This window comes from Trichomycterus rosablanca, chromosome 9 (genome assembly GCF_030014385.1).
Source record: "Trichomycterus rosablanca isolate fTriRos1 chromosome 9, fTriRos1.hap1, whole genome shotgun sequence".
NCBI classification, from domain to species: domain Eukaryota; kingdom Metazoa; phylum Chordata; class Actinopteri; order Siluriformes; family Trichomycteridae; genus Trichomycterus; species Trichomycterus rosablanca.
The window spans coordinates 20,383,292-20,405,367 of record NC_085996.1 but is presented as its reverse complement, the minus strand read 5'-3'; the positions used below and the strand labels follow the sequence as shown (position 1 = coordinate 20,405,367).

General features: G+C 39.0%; 2 protein-coding genes across 5 annotated transcripts in view; one reads left to right on the top strand and one right to left on the bottom strand.

Annotated features, from left to right (window-relative positions):
* The window catches only part of tdrd6 (tudor domain containing 6), a 31,494-nt gene extending 19,866 nt beyond the window's left edge, over positions 1-11,628 (top strand). For 3 of the 4 annotated variants that reach the window (XM_063002047.1, XM_063002045.1, XM_063002046.1), the window contains 9 exons: positions 1,467-1,522; positions 1,620-1,671; positions 1,784-1,854; positions 1,932-1,997; positions 2,076-2,141; positions 6,729-6,786; positions 8,093-8,163; positions 8,254-8,305; positions 10,951-11,628. In XM_063002047.1, the coding sequence (XP_062858117.1) occupies positions 1,467-1,522; positions 1,620-1,671; positions 1,784-1,854; positions 1,932-1,997; positions 2,076-2,141; positions 6,729-6,786; positions 8,093-8,163; positions 8,254-8,305; positions 10,951-11,111 (653 nt within the window). In that variant the 3' untranslated portion in view covers positions 11,112-11,628. Of the gene's footprint in view, positions 1-1,466; positions 1,523-1,619; positions 1,672-1,783; positions 1,855-1,931; positions 1,998-2,075; positions 2,142-6,728; positions 6,787-8,092; positions 8,164-8,253; positions 8,306-10,950 lie in introns of those variants that run through there. The other variant, XM_063002048.1, reaches the window with a different exon arrangement.
* pla2g7 (phospholipase A2, group VII (platelet-activating factor acetylhydrolase, plasma)) overlaps positions 11,629-22,076 on the bottom strand; it is a 33,887-nt gene continuing 23,439 nt past the window's right edge. The window contains exons 9-11 of the mRNA XM_063002050.1: positions 18,110-18,280; positions 17,859-18,007; positions 11,629-13,335 (exon numbers count right to left, since the gene is read on the bottom strand). Coding sequence (XP_062858120.1) covers positions 13,235-13,335; positions 17,859-18,007; positions 18,110-18,280 — 421 coding nt within the window. The 3' untranslated portion in view covers positions 11,629-13,234. The remainder of the gene's footprint in view (positions 13,336-17,858; positions 18,008-18,109; positions 18,281-22,076) is intronic.

Here is a 22,076-nt window from a genome sequence, read left to right as displayed (position 1 = left end):
TGGGGTGTTTTGGAGAAGCGAGTCAGGAAACGTTTTCCTCCACCAGCATCACGTAGTGACCTGGCCACTATCCTGCAAGAAGAATGGCTTAAAATCCCTCTGACCACTGTGCAGGACTTGTATATGTCATTTCCAAGACGAATTGACGCTGTATTGGCCGCAAAAGGAGGCCCTACACCATACTAATAAATTATTGTGGTCTAAAACCAGGTGTTTCAGTTTCATTGTCCAACCCCTGTATATATAGGCAGTGATGGGAATTATGGCTTCTTGACAGGAGCCGGATATTTTGGCTTGGTTCCTTTTAAAGAGCCATTCAAAAAGTGAATCTTCGCGCTGCTAGGTAAACTATAAGACATCCCTGATATTAACATCAAATTTGCATTAAATGTAGGCCTAATTCAAACATCACTTAAATAAGAAAGATTAATTTCAAAAGGCAAAAAACTACAGGGAAGAGACAGACTGTGGTTGCATTTCATTAAGTTTTAGAAAAATCCTTTCTTGTACAAAGATGTGACTGAGTTTGATTCTGCTTTAAAACATAAGCACAATAAAATAATCAGATTTAACCTAATTAAACAAGTTTATAGTTTATTTCTGAATTATTTGTCATTATACTACTAGCTCTCTCTCTCTCTGTGTGTGTGTGTGTGTGTGTGCGTGCATGTGTGTGTGTGTGTGTCGCTCGCTCATTCTCCGCGATACTGAAAGTGTTTTCGGATTTGAGTGAGTGCGCGTGTTTAGCGGAGCAGCCTGGTGATGTCAGGAACGAGATCAATGAGATTCAAACACAGATCTGCTCTGACAAAAGCGAGAAAGCTACTGATAACTTTACTAATAACGTTTCGGAAATTTCGAGATGGAAACTGCGAACGTGAAGTATAGACTTAATGAAGTACGGTGTCTGCGTAGCCCCGAATATTTTTACAAACACATTAGTTTAAATACAACTTGTTTTAATTAAACTGATTTTATTAAAACAGAATTATATGAACTTTGAAACAGATTTTATTAGTAATTTACACATTTTGTTTCATATTATTTTTTATTTATAATTATTAAATGATTTATTTTTTCGGTCCATGTAATTACTTTTCCGAGATTATCTGGCGTACCACCTCATGCTGCTTCACGTACCACCAGTGGTACGCGTACCACAGTTTGAGAACCACTGACCTATACAATCGATTTGAACACCCCCTTAATAAGACTACCTATACAATGAGGCTACCTATACAATCGACATCTACAATGAGGCTACCTTTACCTATACAATCGATTCGAAACCCCTTTAATGAGGCTACCTTTACCTATATAATCGATTTGACACCCCCTTAATGAGACTACCTATACAATGAGGCTACCTATACAATCGACCTATACAATGAGGCTACCTTTACCTATACAATTGATTTGACACTGCTTTAATTTGCCCTTAGATTTTTTAATTTTTTTTTTGACAGAGCCGGAGTTAGCAAATGATCCAGGGCAGACCCTAACTTCTTCTGTGGAGAACATGGTAAAATAAATTCTCTTTTCCGTACCTTGTCTGTGACTTGGCGCTTGCATATGGTTAATACTCATATGCTAACTGTCATGCTAACATTCCATGTTAGGCACAAACTGAAGATGATGAGGAAACATGTAATCCAGCAGCAAAACAAACAGGTTTTGTACATTTGAACAGATAATGTTACCCAATCTAATGTTAGCCATATTTGGGAAAACAAGTTAATCCATGCTCTTAATTCTTTTGCATATTATTGTACACAAACATTAGATTATGTGTGTCAACCCTCTGAGCAGGCAGATGAGCTGATGTGTTTAATTCCTGCTTTAAAGCTAGAGAAGGTAGCATTTTGTATTTATTTTAGTAAATTACTCCTGAGTGTACCCAGCCAAAAGCTAAAGTCTTTCTCTGCTTACAGTCTCAAAATGTAGAACCTGAGGCTGAACCTAATCTAGGTAGATTGATTGAAATGCCACAGGAGAAGGTAGTTCTTTAAATTTATTTCAGTAATAAATGTCTGAATGCACCAAAACCCCAAAATAGAGCTTTACTTTGCTTACAGGCTCAATGTGTGGAACCTGAGACTGATTCAGATCTGGCTGCCTTGGTTGAGATCTCACAAGAGGAGGTAGGTTTTTTATTTACAAGGCCAAATCGGAAAGAAAGTTGGGACGCTATGGAAAATGAATTCTGCCCATGTCCATATTTCATTAGTACATGGATTCAGCTTGTGTTGCACCTAAGACTGATCCTGACCTGGATGCCTTAAAAAAACATAGTGTTTCTTACACTTTGACTTTTATTTCATTGTAGACGGTATGAATCCAAGATATTTCATGTTTTGTCTTGTCATATTATTTGTTAAGATACTGGTGCTGGTCATAAAATTAGAATATCATGAAAAAGTTGATTTATTTCAGTAATTCCATTCAAAAAGTGAAACTTGTATATTATATTCATTCATTACACACAGACTGATATATTTCAAATGTTTATTTCTTTTAATGTTGATGATTATAACTGACAACTAATGAAAACCCCAAATTCAGTATCTCAGAAAATTAGAATATTGTGACAAGGTACAATATTGAAGACACCTGGTGCCACACTCTAATCAGCTAATTAACTCAAAACACCTGCAAAGGCCTTTAAATGGTCTCTCAGTCTAGTTCTGTAGGCTACACAATCACGGGGAAGACTGCTGACTTGACAGTTGTCCAAAAGACGACCATTGACACCTTGCACAAGGAGGGCAAGACACAAAAGGTCATTGCTAAAGAGGCTGGCTGTTCACAGAGCTCTGTGTCCAAGCACATTAATAAAGAGGCGAAGGGAAGAAAAAGATGTGGTAGAAAAAAGTGTACAAGCAATAGGGATAACTGCACCCTGGAGAGGATTGTGAAACAAAACCCATTCAAAAATGTGGGGGAGATTCACAAAGAGTGGACTGTAGCTGGAGTCAGTGCTTCAAGAACCACCACGCACAGACGTATGCAAGACATGGGTTTCAGCTGACGCATTCCGTGCGTCAAGCCACTCTTGAACAAGAGACAGCGTCAGAAGCGTCTCGACTGGGCTAAAGACAAAAAGGACTGCTGAGTGGTCCAAAGTTATGTTCTCTGATGAAAGTACATTTTGCATTACCTTTGGAAATCAAGGTCCCAGAGTCTGGAGGAAGAGAGGAGAGGCACAGAATCCACGTTGCTTGAGGTCCAGTGTAAAGTTTCCACAGTCAGTGATGGTTTGGAGTGCCATGTCATCTGCTGGTGTTGGTCCACTGTGTTTTCTGAGGTCCAAGGTCAACGCAGCCGTCTACCAGGAAGTTTTAGAGCACTTCATGCTTCCTGCCGCTGACCAGCTTTATGGAGATGCAGATTTTATTTTCCAACAGGACTTGGCACCTGCACACAGTGCCAAAGCTACCAGTACCTGGTTTAAGGACCATGGTATCCCTGTTCTTAATTGGCCAGCAAACTTTCCTGACCTTAACCCCATAGAAAATCTATGGGGTATTGTGAAGAGGAAGATGTGATACGCCAGACCCAACAATTCAGAAGAGCTGAAGGCCACTATCAGAGCAACCTGGGCTCTCATAACACCTGAGCAGTGCCACAGACTGATGGACTCCATGCCACGCTGCATTGCTGCAGTAATCCAGGCAAAAGGAGCCCCAACTAAGTATTGAGTGCTGTACATGCTCATACTTTTCATGTTCATACTTTTCAGTTGGCCAACATTTCTAAAAATCCTTTTTTTGTATTGGTCTTAAGTAATATTCTAATTTTCTGAGATACTGAATTTGGGGTTTTCATTAGTTGTCAGTTATAATCATCAACATTAAAAGAAATAAACATTTGAAATATATCAGTCTGTGTGTAATGAATGAATCTAATATACAAGTTTCACTTTTTGAATGGAATTACTGAAATAAATCAACTTTTTCATGATATTCTAATTTTATGACCAGCACCAGTATATCCATTCCTGCATTGCAGACCTGCAACACATTTAAGGGCAATTGGGAAAAGGGCTAGTAATGAGGTTAAATTAAAAAATTAAGAATTTCAAAAAGATGATGTCAGCTGGTGATTGTAAATATGATTTGGCATCCACTTCTTCCATTGTTGGAAGAAATCAGGAAACGAGCATGGCGTAAAACATCTAAACAAATACATAAATCAGGTCACATTATTTTCTGCGCAACAGCCTGCTCTTAATGTTCCATCAATGAAGAAGAGTAGCACAATTTGGGTAAACCATACACTACACTATACCATGACTTCAGTTGAGACAACCATGTTGGATGGGTTGGTCCAGAATGGGTTGAAAGGGTTTCTGTCCGACCAGTGTCATTGAGTGTTGATCTCACCATTCATAAAGAATTTTGCTTGAAGATTAAAGATTGAAATGATTTGCCATGAAGCATGGAATAAAGTGCTCAAATGCAGGCATTCAAAGACTTGTCCAGTAAGACTTGCAGTTATTGCTACTAAATGGCTTTTAAAAATCACTCGTTACAGAGGCTAAATTCACTTCTAAACAAGAGTTTAGCGATTTAGTTTTTTTTTTTTTTTAGGGCTGGCTCGATACCACTTTTTTATGTCCAATACCAATACTGCAAATTGAGTTGCAGTATTGGTAATCCGATACTGATACCAATCCGATACTGTCATCTCTCCTCTTAAACAACTAAGCAGTAATAATGCATGTCTCAATGCACCATGATTAAACTAGCTATCTAAATAACAATAAAAAAAATAAATAAAAAAAAACATCCAAAATCTTGGTGTAATTTTTGATAGCAACCTCTCTTTTGACCTCCATGTAAATCACATCACCAAAACTGCTTTCTTTCATCTAAAAAACATAGCACGTCTACGTCCATCACTCTCCTTTTCTGCCGCCGAAACCTTGATTCATGCTTTTATTACATCCAGAATTGATTATTGCAATAGCATCCTTTATGGTACATCTAACAAAATCCTAAAAAAACTTCAGTATATCCAGAATTCAGCTGCTCGCCTCCTTACTCATACTCGCTCCCGTGATCATATTACACCTGTTCTCCAAAAACTTCATTGGCTTCCCGTTGCTCAATGCATTCAATTCAAAATTCTTCTATTCACTCACAAAGCTCTCCATAATCAGGCCCCATCCTACCTCACCGACCTGCTCCATCAGCACATTCCCTCCCATAGCCTTCGCTCTTCTGAGGCTAACCTACTGTCCATACCCTCTAGGACCAAGCACCGGACCTGGGGTGACAGGGCCTTTTCCATAGCTGCTCCATCTTTATGGAATGCTCTCCCCAAACACCTACGAGATTGTCCTGACCTGTCCAAATTCAAGTCACTTCTCAAAACTCATCTATTCAAAATGGCATTTAACTTGTAACACCACGAAATAAATGCTTTTATTTTTGCTATTCTTTTTAATAGTTTTTATACTTAGATCACGACAGAAAAAGTCCTAGATCCTAAAACTTGTAAAGTTTTCAGTTTCCTGATTGCATGTGAATCTGTCCTGTTTCTGTCTAATTTTAAGAAATTGTTCTATATTTGTTGTTCTCTCTCATAATTTAGCTAATTTTTAATGAACTGTCTTATGCTGCTCTCTTTGTTTTTATCTTAATTATTCTTGATGTACTATTTAGATTTTGTACTATGATTTGTATGGTGTATGTACGTATTTGTTTTGATTTTGTCTTATGTAAAGCATCTTTGAGTATCTTGAAAAGCACTATATAAATAAAATGTATTATTATTATTATTATAACAATGCTCAGACTGTGAAACAAATAATGCAAAACTGCTGTTTTAATTTTAACTTAAACACACAACATTTTGCAGTATTTTTGGCTTGTTTAACAGCACCGTACAAACATTTAAAATAAAATTTAAAGTGCAACTTTATCTGTATTTAACAAATAAATAATATTTTTAATATAAAATTGTAGTCAATTCTAATTGGTCCATTGCGTTAATTCGGATGACACGCCGTAAAACATTGTTTTTATTTGTGGCAGTAGTAGATGATTATTTAAAATGCTAAAAGTTTAAGTAGATAAATGTGTTTTAATTTCTGAATGGCCTTGTTTACGTTGTGTTATTTACATTAAGCAACAGTATCGGATCGGATTACGCGTTTTTTTTCTTCTGATCCAGTGATTTGGGCCAAGATCGGACAGAGTATCGGATCGTGCCAGCCCTAGTTTTTTTATTTTTATTATTAATTTTCACAAAACTCAAACACTTTTAAATTTTTGGTTGATCATGTACGTTAAAGGTTGTAAAAGGTGCATTTTTGTATCTTTTTGTATCTTAATTAATTGTAATTTTGTTTTAAGTCAAGTTAACTTTATTTATATAGCGCTTTTCGCAATAGACATTGTCTCAAAGCAACTTTACTGAATTTTAGTAAATATTATTAGTGTACAGTTGAAAATATAACCTTAAGTGAGAAATGTAATGTTTAGCTATTTTAAAGTTTTAAAAACATTGTATGATAGTACCTGGACAAACTTGTACATAATGAGTTCATTGTTTTTGTTATTTTTGAAGAAAATATGCATTTTCTGTACATTTCTGTTACTGTATAGCATCTATAGGAGCTGTAACAAACAAAAACAGCGTCAAAGTAGTTTGAAAATTGAAGTAATTTGTTGGTGAGACATACTTTTGTGTGACCTTGTCTTTTTAATGCAATTTGTTTATAGGCTCGGAGTTTAGATCCTGATAAACCTGATGTGGAGGCCTTGCTTGAAGAAGTTAACAGTAAGCTGTTTTTTTTTTACAAACACAATCACAGTGCATGGGCATGAGTAAGAGATCTGGTTATCAGTTCTGGATGTACTTTTGAAACTTCTTTATTACAAAACCATGGGTATTAATTTGGTGTTGGCTGATGTTTTCTGCCATAACATTCGTATCTCTGAGAACACAAAAAGCACTAGTAAGGTCAGCCACAAGACTATTTATTTATAATACTTATTGATGTTTGGAGGACGAACAAAGTAAGAATTTCATTGTACAGTGTAACTGCCGGTTCTTCTGTGCACATGACAATAAAACTCTTGAACTCTTGAAGACGATAGCTTGCAGTTTGCTTTTAAATATTTTCCAAAAGTGTCGGGTGGGGTTGAGGTTGGGTGAATCCGGTTAATTTATGCCAAACTCGACCAATCGTGGGTTTGCACACTGGGCATTGTCAAGCTGAAACAGCAGACACTGCACATTTCTTTGCACTTTAACTCCATATGATGCTTGGCACTGCACATGTTGCTGTTAGGCTTGTGTGCAGCTGGATGGCAATTAAAACTCTCTCCATGAAGCTTCATGTTCTTGTGAGTGTCGGAACTAGGAATGAAAAATACCGTAAGCAGAACCAGTTCACAAAGCTGGTGCATGCTGATGGTGGCTTAAAATGTCTTTTAAACATGTGTTCTTACTCTGTACTGACTTTAGCTGCACTCTAAATTGGAATCAAGCATCAGCTATTGTTAATTAATGTACATTTTTGACTGACATTAAACAATGACAATAACTAAACAATGTCAGGTATCATTAACTGGTTAATCACCACGATACATGAGCGCAGACAGTATTTATATGGAAAGAACGTGGCACAATTCCAAAATGTTTAATTTCCATGGCTTTTAGAATAAAATGGGAAAAAAAAAGTTACATAATGTGCAGTATAATGGGACAGTGGTAGTGTAGTTTGTAAAGCTTTGGGCTATCAACTGAATGGTTGAGAGTTCGAATCCCAGCTCTGCCATGCAGCCACTTTTGGGCCCTTGAACCCTCTCTGCTCCAGGGGTGCTATGTGATGACTGACCCTGTGCTCTGACCCCAGCCTCCAAACAAGTTGGGATATCTGAAGAAAGAATTTCGTTGTACTGTACACGTGTATATGTATATATGACAAAAAAAGGCATTCTATTCTATATTGTATAGCTGAAATAGCTAAGCCCAGTGTGTCCACTTACTTTTGGCCATGTATGATACTCCTTGCATTAATTAAGCAATGTTGGTGCTTTTAAAAGACTTAATAAACTGTTGTCCTGCTGGTTTTCACCAGGTTTTACTGAAGATGTAACTGATGTTACAAGTGATGCTGATCAGCAGTCGGATACTGCATCTGATGACACGGTAATTTCCCTTTCATTACAGGAGTTAAAAACATAACTCCATGATTTGAATACTTCCATGTTCTGTTCATATTTGCTGTCTAATTTTCAGCTTCAAGAAGAAACGATGGCTACTGAACATGCTGCCATGACTGATTCTTCTGGTGAGTAACAGTATACTGGTCAGTGTGCCTATGAGTTCAAGTCTGAAATTTCTATGCTTCCATTCTGATGGACAAGCCAAGATTTGGTTGATTAATGAATTAAGAAGTGGCTGAAAATTGTATCTATTCTAACTGGTATAGCCAGTCAATGTCAATGACTGTACTGTGCGGGTGGCATACTGGGTAGCACAGTCGCCGCTTAGCAAGAAAGTCCGGGGTTCGATTTCTAGGTGGAGCAGTCTAGGTCCTTTCTGTGTGGAGTTTGTTTGGGTTTCCTCTGTGGGTAATCCCAGACAGACTCTACGATGAGGTCAGGGCTCTGTGTGGGTCATATCTCTTACAGGACTCTTTGTTCTTCTTGACGCTAAAGATAGTTTTTGACATTGACATGACGGTGGCTTTATGATTGGGGACCTCCTTCTGCAGAGTAAATTTGGAGCTAATCAGACATCTTCCTGGTGGTATTGCATGATGGATATGTACAGTGTATCACAAAAGTGAGTACACCCCTCACATTTCTGCAAATATTTTATTATATCTTTTCATGGGACAACACTATAGACATGAAACTTGGATATAACTTAGAGTAGTCAGTGTACAACTTGTATAGCAGTGTAGATTTACTGTCTTCTGAAAATAACTCAACACACAGCCATTAATGTCTAAATGGCTGGCAACATAAGTGAGTACACCCCACAGTGAACATGTCCAAATTGTGCCCAAAGTGTCAATATTTTGTGTGACCACCATTATTATCCAGCACTGCCTTAACCCTCCTGGGCATGGAATTCACCAGAGCTGCACAGGTTGCTACTGGAATCCTCTTCCACTCCTCCATGATGACATCACGGAGCTGGTGGATGTTAGACACCTTGAACTCCTCCACCTTTCACTTGAGGATGCGCCACAGGTGCTCAATTGGGTTTAGTCCATCACCTTTACCTTCAGCTTCCTCAGCAAGGCAGTTGTCATCTTGGAGGTTGTGTTTGGGGTCGTTATCCTGTTGGAAAACTGCCATGAGGCCCAGTTTTCGAAGGGAGGGGATCATGCTCTGTTTCAGAATGTCACAGTACATGTTGGAATTCATGTTTCCCTCAATGAACCGCAGCTCCCCAGTGCCAGCAACACTCATGCAGCCCAAGACCATGATGCTACCACCACCATGCTCGACTGTAGGCAAGATACAGTTGTCTTGGTACTTCTCACCAGGGCGCCGCCACACATGCTGGACACCATCTGAGCCAAACAGGCTGACCTCCCACATCTTCAACCTCTGCAGCAATGCTGGCAGCACTCGTGTCTATTTTTTAAAGCCAACCTCTGGATATGACGCCGAACACGTGGACTCAACTTCTTTGGTCGACCCTGGCGAAGCCTGTTCCGAGTGGAACCTGTCCTGGAAAACCGCTGTATGACCTTGGCCACCATGCTGTAGCTCAGTTTCAGGGTGTTAGCAATCTTCTTATAGCCCAGGCCATCTTTGTGGAGAGCAACAATTCTATTTCTCACATCCTCAGAGAGTTCTTTGCCATGAGGTGCCATGTTGAATATCCAGTGGCCAGTATGAGAGAATTGTACCCAAAACACCATATTTAACAGCCCTGCTCCCCATTTACACCTGGAACCTTGACACATGACACCAGGGAGGGACAACGACACATTTGGGCACAATTTGGACATGTTCACTGTGGGGTGTACTCACTTATGTTGCCAGCTATTTAGACATTAATGGCTGTGTGTTGAGTTATTTTCAGAAGACAGTAAATCTACACTGCTATACAAGCTGTACACTGACTACTCTAAGTTATATCCAAGTTTCATGTCTATAGTGTTGTCCCATGAAAAGATATAATGAAATATTTGCAGAAATGTGAGGGGTGCACTCACTTTTGTGATACACTGTATCTGCATATATTTCTCAGCACTGAGGACACTTGTTAATCCTGACCAAATCCCCAACTCCATTTGCTAAAATGCAACCCCAAACTTGCAAGGAACCTCCACCATGCTTCACTGTTGCCTGCAGACACTTATTGTGAAGACCTCTTCTGGCCAGACTTCTCTGAACTTTAGATTTGTGTACCTGGGTCCCACTGGTTTCTGCCAGTTCTGAGCTGATGGCACTGCTGAACATCTTCCTGTTCTGAAGAAAAGTAAACAAGATGTATCTTTTATCTGCTGCACTAAGTTTCCTTGGCCGACCTCTGCATCTTCCATAACCTCATCTTTGTAGCAGGGAGTGGCTCGGTGGGCAGCACTGTCGCCTCACCACAAGAAGGTCCTCAATTCAGTTCTCAGGTGGAGCGGCCTGGGTCCCTTCTGTGTGGAGTTTGCATGTTTTCCCCGTGCCTGCATGGGTTTCCTTCCACAGTCCAAAAACATGCAAGTGAGGTGAATTGGAGATACTAAATTGTCCATGACTGTGTTTAACATTAAAACTTAAAAACACTAAAACTGATGAATCTTGTGTAACCAATAATTACCTGTCCTGTCATGAATGTAATCAAAGTGTGTAAAATGTGACATTAATATCCTGATGAATATGTACTATTTTATTTCATCACTGATTTTGTACATGGCTGCAAATGGTTAACTATGAAAGTTGGATTTTAGAACGATGACCCAGTAGTGTGTTTACTTTGCAGTTCTGTGTGTTGAACCAACTGTTTTTGAACATCCTGATACGGACGTGCTCGAAGTCACTCATCTGATTCTGAAAATTAATGAGGCATCTGATGACGTGGTCTTTGTGAAAGCATGGACTGCATCTCCGGCAGAGCCAGCTGATCCAGGTAGTGAAGAATAGCGACTACACATGGGCATATTGTATATTATAACTCAATTCTCAGGAAGTCTGTTATATGTTCCTGCATCACTTTGCATTCTTTAGTTTGAAGTTCCAGTTAGTTTAAAAATGTACGTAAAGAGGTTAGTAAGAAAAAATCTGACTTCCTGTAACATACAGAATTTAAGTAATCTAATAATAAGCACTGAAATGGGTGTTGTCTTTCTCTTAAAAAAAAGCACTTCTTTTGTTTTATTGTTTTGATTGTTTCTGTCATTAGCAAATCAAATAGTTTCTGTTGCGTTGTTTTGGTAGTGAAGCTGTTGTCATTGAGTGCTAAAGTGATGGAAAATATTTTTGTTTATAAGGTAATGAATGTGTTGTGTTCTTTCTTTGTATATGACTCATTTGTGCAAACCTTATGCTGTTGACTGTCCCTATAAGATCTATACATTTTAAAATATCCAAACACAGTTCCAAGTTCCAACATGAGGTTGTTGTTTTTTTTTTATTAAAAAAACACAAATGTTTGACACAATATTGTCCAAGATTTTTATTTAAATTAATGTAGGCATGTCTGCACAGGTAAAATTACATCCAGCCTATACATTATATTCTTATCAAAAAATCATGTAGTGTATAAACATTAAATCTTACATTTAAATTCAATTTTGATCAGGTAAAATTAAACCATGACTGGCACTGAGGTAAATTATCAACTTGATCACATCATTTATTCATTTGTGCTTCACTATTACTCTGGCCACACTGTATAAAAAGGCAACGCTGCATAAAGTGGTTGTAAGAACAAGGCACCACACACTGTTGTATGATTGTTATTCAGTTTCTTATAACACTTCACCATGAGGGCTAAAACATTCCAAAAAGCAGAAAGGAATTATTTAAGTATACACAAGTTTTGCTGTGGATGCGATCTCACTAATCCTGCTTTGTGGTACATACTTCTGGTCAGTGTGGCAGTGGGCCTGGTATTACCTTAACATTAAATTAAACTTATCTTAAGAATAGCACTGTCACACACTTTCAGAATAAGACACAGTCTTATTACTGTGTACAGAAATCACTCCCTTTCTATTAAAATAGAACTTCTATTATCCTATAGTGTTTGGTATGCATGGTCCAATAGCAAGAACAATACACAAAAAGTTAAATAAAGATTAAAGTGACAACATTGGTGCAACAGTATCAATACATATTATACCTTTTGTAATAATGTTTTGCCCCCTGGTAAAAATACATTTTTTCTGGGTATCATTAAAAGAACAGTGCCTACATAAACTGATCAGCCATAACATTTTATCAATTTTATCAGCTCCACTTACCATATAGAAGCACTTTGTAGTTCTGTAGTCCATCTGTTTCTTTGCATGCTTTGTTAGCCTTTTTCATGCTGTTCTTCAATACTCAGGACTCTCCCAGGACCACTACAGAGCAGGTATTATTTGGGTGGTGGATCATCCTCAGCACTGCAGTGACACTGACATGGTGGTGATGATTGACATGTTGTGTTAGTGTGTGTTGTGCTGGTCTGAGTGGATAAGAGACAGCAGTGCTGCTGCTGGAGTTTTTAAACACCTCACTGTCACTGCTGGACTGAGAATAGTCCACCAACCAAAAATATCCAGCCAACAGCGCTTCGTGGGCAGCATCCTGTGACCACTGATGGTCTATGACCAACTCAAACAGCAGCAATAGATGAGAGATCGTCTCTGACTTTACATCTACAAGGTGGACCAACTAGGTAGGAGTGGCTAAGAGTGGACAGTAAGTGGACACGATATTTAAAAACTCCATCAGCATTGATGGATGCATTGTGTCTGATCCACTCATACCAGCACAACACACACTAACATACCACCAGCAGTGCTGAGAATGACCCACCACCTAAATAATACGTACTTTGGGGGGGCCCTGACCATTGAAGAACAGGGTGGCAGGCTAAAAAGTATGCAGAGAAACAGATGCACTACAGTCAGTAATTGTAGAACTACAAAGTGCTTCTATATAGTAAGAGGAGCTGATAAAATGGACAGTGATTGTAGACACAAGGAGGTGGTTTTAATGTTATGGTTGATCAGTGTACTTAACCACTGTGTTTGATTAGCACTCAACACTGCAGTTGATCAGATGGAGGATTGAAGGACTGTGATGTTGGTGCCTGGAATAAGGTGATCATCTTTACCATCAATTAAATGATCCCACTGATTAAAGTCTCGCTCCAGATCTGTAAGAAAAGAACCACATTGACACTTATTACAATGACTTTAGTCTTGAGTTGAGAATTTGATCAAATCTACAATAAAAAATGCCTTACATATTAAAAAATATAATTCGACCATGGTATGTATAATAGGCAAATGCTTTATTTTCATGTTTTACCAGCGCTTTAACCTGATCAGATGTCTGTATAGATAGCACCGCTGGGGATTGGTACCCTGGAACCCAGTGGTAGTGGGTTACTTCACCAGTGTGCCACCCAAGTGCCAGAACCCAAAGTTACTCTGTGTGCCTATTTTGCTAGTTTAGCTATTCTCAGACATACACTATTTAACCAAAAGTATGCAAGAACCTGCCCATAAACTTGTTGGCCATCCGGTTTCCAAATCATGGGCATTATTAGGAAATTGCCTCCTACAGCTATCAGCTATTACTTTTCTTTAACAGTAGTCACTCTTGGATGTCTGGGAATTTATATTTGTATTAAAAACATTTCCTAGCTCCCAATCAGTGTTTCAGTTCTTCCTAAAGGTGTTGAGGTTGTAGGTCACCAAGTCCTTTTTTCCCAAACCTTTCAATAGCATGTCTTTATGAACCTGGCCTCATGCTGGAAAGGCAGACTAGTGGAACCAAGAGGGTCTTTTCTGAACTATTGCTATAAAGCCTATAATTCATTTTATGCAACTGATTTCTACACCTATTGGGGTGGCTAGGTGGGTAGCACTGTTGTCTCACAGCAAGAAGGTCCTGTGTTCGAGCCCCAGGAGGGGCGGTCCGGGTCCTTTCTGTGTGGAGTTTGCATGTTCTCCCCGTGTACGTGTGGGTTTCCTCCACACAGTCCAAACGCATGCAAGTGCGTGGAATTGGAGATACAAAATTGTCCAAGACTGTTCGATATAACCTTGTGTACTGATGAACCTTGTGCGATGAGTAACTACCGTTCCTGTCATGAATGTAACCATGTAAAACATGACATTAAAATCCTAATAAACAAACAAACATATACACCTGTTAGCAAGTGTGGCTTAAAACACCTGAAATCAAGTCATTTTCGAGAGACAGTAATTGTAAATATGCTGTAATTCGAGCAGCAGGGAAAAGGTCTTTGCGCTTGTAGATCCAAAGTTCGTAAAAGTTTTAAGATGATGCGGAGACCTCTGGCTGACGCGTGTTCCACTAATATCTAGTCCACTCGATCCCCAAAAAAGCAAAAAGACTGCACTTTTCTTTATATGTTGAATTTTATTTAACTATAAACATATAAAATAACTTAAAAATGCACGTACTTCAGCTACAGCGTCTAATTATTACAACGAATTAATCTAAATTACCAGACACGGTCAGAAAACCGTTTGGCTCCATCCTCAATCATCATAAATGTAACCTGCGCACTAGCACCCAGCATAGCAAATATGACAGCAGTTCTTAAAGTGACAGCTATCACTTAAACATGAGAAAATAACAGAGATTAATATAAACAAACATGGACTTCCAAATTCAGCAATAACAAAATTATTCCAATACAAACAATATCCACATATGAATATAACCTAAACATAAAAAAGTTAAATTATTAAATTATCTAGGGGCATTTTGGCACCTACAGCGCTATTTGTGCTATTGTTCAGTGAGATAATGCTCCTTACTTTAAGTAACTATGCACCTAACAATAGATTGAGGGTTTTAGTTTCATCCACACATTTTATTTGTATACACATTTTAGGAATTACTTTCAATGCAAATAACCAATGTAGTTACACAACTATATACAGTGGTATAGGGATGTCCCGATCACGTTTTTTTGTTCCCAATACCGATCCCGATTATTAATTTTGATCCCGATCCGATACCGAGTCTCAAACCGATACTTGTATTTTCTAGATATTGTCTAGATAAGAACTAGATAATACTGTTCACACAGTGCACACTTCAAGTACATTACAGTTATTCACATTAATCCAATGTACAGGGTGGGCCATTTATATGGATACACCTAAATAAAATGGGAATGGTTGGTGATATTAACTTCCTGTTTGTGGCACATTAGTATATGGGAGGGGGAAAACTTTTCAAGATGGGTGGTGACCATGGCGGCCATTTTGAAGTCGGCCATTTTGGATCCAACTTTAGTTTTTTCAATGGGAAGAGGGTCATGTGACACATCAAACTTATTGAGAATTTCAAAAGAAAAACAATGGTGTGCTTGGTTTTAACGTAACTTTATTCTTTCATGAGTTATTTACAAGCTTCTCTTTGTTTACAGCCATTGACATGTCGCAGAGGTTAACACGTGAGGAGCGGATAGAAATTGTGTTGATGTCTGGTGAACGCAGTACCCGGGTCATTGCAGCAGATTTCAATGCAAGACACCCTACGAGACCACTTATCTCCCATGCTACAGTTAGCAAACTGCTTGCCAAGTTTCGTGAAACTGGTTCAGTGTTGGATTTGCCAAAATGTGGACGCATGAAAACTGTCACTAATGAAGAAACATCAGTGGCTGTCCTAGCTTCATTCAGCAAGAGCCCACAGCGTAGCACTCGCCGCATGTCACTGGAGAGTGGCATCAGTCGAACATCCCTTCGGCAGATATTAGCTACTCACAAATGGCACCCTTACAAACTCCAGCTGCTGCAGCATCTCAACGAGGATGACCCAGATCGGCGCACTGAATTTGCAGAATGGGCAAAACAAAAATTGGAACAGGACCCTCAGTTTACACAGAACATTTTGTTCAGTGATGAGGCAAACTTTTATGTGAATGGTGAAGTTAACAAACAAAACCACCGCTATTGGTCTGACACTAACCCACATTGGATAGATCCCTCCAAGACTGTTGGAACACAAAAATTGATGGTATGGTGTGGTATATGGGGTACAAAGATAGTGGGGCCATTCTTCATCAATGGAAACCTCAAGGCCACTGGATATTTGAAATTGCTACATGATGATGTGTTTCCCTCTTTATGCACTGAAGCTGGCACGTTCCCTGAGTTTTTCCAGCAAGATGGTGCACCACCACATTATTGGTGTCAGGTCCGAGCATTCCTAGATGAACAGTTTCCTGGAAAGTGGATTGGTCGTCATGGGCCAGTTGAATGGCCCCCAAGGTCTCCTGATCTGACCCCCTTAGACTTTTATCTTTGGGGTCATCTGAAGGCAATTGTCTATGCTGTGAAGATACGAGATGTGCAGCACCTGAAACTACGGATACTGGAAGCCTGTGCTAGCATTTCTTCTGCGGTGTTGCTATCAGTGTGTGAAGAGTGGGAGAAGAGGGTTGCATTGACAATCCAACACAATGGGCAGCACTTTGAACACATTTTATAAGTGGTCAGAAACTTGTAAATAACTCATGAAAGAATAAAGTTACGTTAAAACCAAGCACACCATTGTTTTTCTTGTGAAATTCTCAATAAGTTTGATGTGTCACATGACCCTCTTCCCATTGAAAAAAACTAAAGTTGGATCCAAAATGGCCGACTTCAAAATGGCCACCATGGTCACCACCCATCTTGAAAAGTTTTCCCCCTCCCATATACTAATGTGCCACAAACAGGAAGTTAATATCACCAACCATTCCCATTTTATTTAGGTGTATCCTTATAAATGGCCCATCCTGTATATGTTTAACAACTGAATAGCTCTGCAGTGCTGAAGGGAAAAATGCTGCATCCAAGCTATTGCTTAATGTTCTTTCATTTTTACAAAATCAATCAAAATGATTGAGATAATTACAGTTTTACTTTAAACTTTACATTCGAAGAAAAAAAATCTGTTTAATGCATTACAGTAAAACCTGAATACCAAAATAAAATGGAAAGTCACTCTCTTGTTATGAAGGAAAGCCAGTTTTTAAAGTGCTTGTATTGTGACAGTGGTTTGATGGACGTTTCTATGCGAAGTGAGTGTGTTTTGACCCTTTGGGGCTTCCATAGTACATGAAGTAGTGTGCTTGGCTCTAGCTGTCCGCTATTCGGAACCGTAACAGAAGAAGTTAATAAAGTGTTCTGCTCCCGACAATATGTGAATATACCGTGTATTTCTTTCTTTATTAAACGAGTGCATCACTACGTTGTTTTGTAAATCGGAGTGATCCTTGACTCGCACACAGTGCAGACATTACACCGCTGTTGGACTTGTTTCACTTTCCAATTCAAACTATTTCCACACAGCGGACATGCTGATGTAAAACAAAAGATCGGATTATGATCGGCATTAGTAAAGCCGATTCCGATCAGTTAAAAAATGCCTTGATCGGCCCCGATCCCGATCTTTGAGATCGGATCGGGACATCCCTACAGTGGTACCTTAAAACTTGAAGTCAGTTGGTTCTGGGAGTGGCGCTGAGTTTAAAAGGCGCCGAGTTTCAAGGTATTTTTTTTCCATAAGTATGTATGGGAAACCTGTTAATGCGTTTCATGGTCTGGTGGGACTGCATATATTTTAGGCTAATGTACACTTATACACTGAAAACAACACAAATATAATATTTAAAAAACCACTGAAATACAGGTTTTTTTATCTTACCCAAGTGACGCTGAAGAAAAGCTAAAGAAGCTCTGTTGCATAGATCTATTGCTATGTGAGGGTCAATGTCTCCCTTGAGCTTCATGATCTTCCCGATCCAGTTACCAGTGAGAAAGGTAAAATCTGGAAAGCTTTGGTGGACTGCACCCCTGCCATGGGTAAAACACAATAAATTACTAAAGAATAACTTCAAAGCATACATTACTGAAGAGCTTTACTAAATAATGTAATGTTTAGGCAATATTACTGACAAAATGGTAATCATCTTTCTTGGGAAAATGGCAGAATCTAGCTTCTTCATACGGACGATATTTCCAGCCCACTGGAACTTCTCAGAGTTGATGAAAAAAATGGGCTGTTTCACACTTGGAAAGATCTCCTCATTAAGGGGTAACATCCAAGCATCCAACGCAACACCACACCTAAAGTAAAAACAAATACATGGTAACGTTTCATTTTTAATAGCTTACCTAATTTACCAGTCGTTTTGTCAATTAACTTTAAATGCTGTTCATCCTATAAAGATGTGGTGTACAGCTGTGCTCTTCTTCCCCTTAAAGCTTCTTTGAGCGGTCCAAAAAGGTGAAAAATCAGATGGTGCTATAAGCTCTCTCTCTCAGTCTCAGACTCTCAGACACAACCAATTACTACTCCTTCCACCCTCACCAATTCCAACCAAAATATAAAAGTGTGAAAACTTTTTGAAGATTTCTCGTGTGTGTGTGTATATACAGTATATATATATATATATATATATATATATATATATATATATATATATATATATACATATATATATATATATACAGTGTATCACAAAAGTGAGTGCACCCCTCACATTTCTGCAAATATTTCATTATATCTTTTCATGGGATAACACTATAGACATGAAACTTGGATATAAGTTAGAGTAGTCAGTGTACAACTTGTATAGCAGTGTAGATTTACTGTCTTCTGAAAATAACTCAACACACAGCTATTAATGTCTAAATAGCTGGCAACATAAGTGAGTACACCCCACAGTGAACATGTCCAAATTGTGCCCAAATGTGTCGTTGTCCCTCCCTGGTGTCATGTGTCAAGGTCCCAGGTGTAAATGGGGAGCAGGGCTGTTAAATTTGGTGTTTTGGGTACAATTCTCTCATACTGGCCACTGGATATTCAACATGGCACCTCATGGCAAATAACTCTCTGAGGATGTGAGAAATAGAATTGTTGCTCTCCACAAAGATGGCCTGGGCTATAAGAAGATTGCTAACACCCTGAAACTGAGCTACAGCATGGTGGCCAAGGTCATACAGCGGTTTTACAGGACAGGTTCCACTCGGAACAGGCTTCACCAGAGTCGACCAAAGAAGTTGAGTCCACGTGTTCGGCGTCATATCCAGAGGTTGGCTTTAAAAAATAGACACGAGTGCTGCCAGCATTGCTGCAGAGGTTGAAGACGTGGGAGGTCAGCCTGTCAGTGCTCAGACCATACGCCGCACACTGCATCAACTCGGTCTGCATGGTCGTCATCCCAGAAGGAAGCTGACGCACAAGAAAGCCAGCAAACAGTTTGCTGAAGACAAGCAGTCCAAGAACATGGATTACTGGAATGCCCTGTGGTCTGACGAGACCAAGATAAACTTGTTTGGCTCAGATGGTGTCCAGCATGTGTGGCGGCGCCCTGGTGAGAAGTACCAAGACAACTGTATCTTGCCTACAGTCAAGCATGGTGGTGGTAGCATCATGGTCTTGGGCTGCATGAGTGTTGCTGGCACTGGGGAGCTGCAGTTCATTGAGGGAAACATGAATTCCAACATGTACTGTGACATTCTGAAACAGAGCTCCCTCCCTTCGAAAACTGGGCCTCATGGCAGTTTTTCAACAGGATAACGACCCCAAACACAACCTCCAAGATGACAACTGCCTTGCTGAGGAAGCTGAAGGTAAAGGTGATGGACTAAACCCAATTGAGCACCTGTGGCGCATCCTCAAGTGGAAGGTGGAGGAGTTCAAGGTGTCTAACATCCACCAGCTCCGTGATGTCATCATGGAGGAGTGGAAGAGGATTCCAGTAGCAACCTGTGCAGCTCTGGTGAATTCCATGCCCAGGAGGGTTAAGGCAGTGCTGGATAATAATGGTGGTCACACAAAATATTGACACTTTGGGCACAATTTGGACATTCACTGTGGGGTGTACTCACTTATGTTGCCAGCTATTTAGACATTAATGGCTGTGTGTTGAGTTATTTTCAGAAGACAGTAAATCTACACTGCTATACAAGTTGTACACTGACTACTCTAAGTTATATCCAAGTTTTATTTCTATAGTGTTGTCCCATGAAAAGATATAATGAAATATTTGCAGAAATGTGAGGGGTGTACTCACTTTTGTGATACACTGTATATATATATATATATATATATATATATATATATATATATATATATATTAGGGCTGTCAAACGATAAAAAATTTTAATCGCGATTAATCTCAGAATTTTATATAGTTAATCGCGATTAATCGCATTTTTAAAAAATAAGAAGAAAACAAGGATTTTTAAGTGAAATGTTACAATTAAAATGGTGAACACATTTTATGCTAAATGTACTTATGTTAAAAACTGCTGGGACAAGAGAAAACTGTAAGGGAGTTTTAGTCACTCACATACTAGGCAGTAATACTATCCAGCAGAGACCCTTGACTTCGTATATATGTCAGATTGTAGGTTAAAATTTATCCATCAGCAAACATTGTAGATCAGCGGTGCTTTAGGTGGGATAAGGCGTAGTTATTGTAACAGACTTTTCCGTGGTTGTATCGTGACAATGGTTTGATGGACGTTTCTACACAGTGAGTGTGTTTTGACCCTTTGGGGCTTCCATAGTTCATGGAATAGCATGCTTGGCTAACGACTCTAGCTGTCCGCTATTCGGTACCGTAACAGAAAAAGTAATAAAAGTGTTATGCTCACGACAATTTGTGAATATAGCGTGTATTTATGTCTTTATTAAGCGAGTGCATCAATACGACGCTCGGTTACATTATGATAACAAACCGCAAATGAAAAACGGTGGCAAGCCTCAACATGAACTACGGATGACTCGCAGGGCCAAATAGAATTTGCGTTAACGGCACAATTTTTTTTAATCGCGTTAATGCGTTATTATCGCATTAACTTCGACAGCCCTAATATATATATTATTGCGGAATAATTGAAAACAGTGTAACTTGAATATTTTATAGATTTTTCACCCTCATTTTGTGGTAGGCATCAAATTAAATGGCTTCCTGGGAAAAAACAGCTTATTGTGGAATAATTCAAAACAGGGTAACTTGAATATTTTATAGATTTTTAAAAACTCAAAAAAATGATCTATAACATGAAAATTTTTTTTGAGGTTTCACTTTACTTTAAATTACTGAACTAATATTTAGTGGCATAACGATTGTTTCCGAGATCTGTGTTGCATGGAGTCGACCAACTTCTGGCACCTCAGAACAGGTATTCCAGTCCAGGATGATCAGACTACATTCCACAGTTCTTCTGCAATTTTGGGTTTTGCCTCAAAAAAACATGTTTCAGATATCAGCACACAAGTTCTCTATGGGATTGAAGTCAGGGGATTGTTCTGGCCACTCTATTACCTCAATCTTGTTTGTCTGTAACCAGGATGTTGTGGGTCATTGTCATGTTGAAACACCCATTTTAAGGACATTTCTTCTTCAGCATAGGGCAACATGATCTCCTCAAGTATTCTGATATATTTAAACTGATCCATGATCCCTCGTATGTGATAAATAGACGTAACACCATGGTATGAAAAACATCCCATATCATCATTTTGTACCACCATGCTTTACTGTCTTCACAGTGAACTTTAGCTTGAATTCAGTGCTCAGGGGGTCGTCTGACATACTGTCTACGGCCACTAGACCTAAAAAAGAACAATTTTGCTTTCACCAGTCCACAAAATGTTCAGCCATTTCTCTTTGGACCAGTCAATGTGTTCCTTGGCAAATGTTAACCCATTCAGGACACGTCTTTTTCTTAACAACGGGACTTTGCAAGGAGTTCTTGCTGGTAAATTGGCTTCACTTAATCATCTTCTGTTCTCACTGGTAACTTCAGATGTTCCTTGATCTTTCTGGAGGTGATCACTGGCTATTCTTCGATCCATTCGAACAGTAGTTCCACGCTTCCTTCTGCGTCTTTCAGGTTTTGGTTTTCA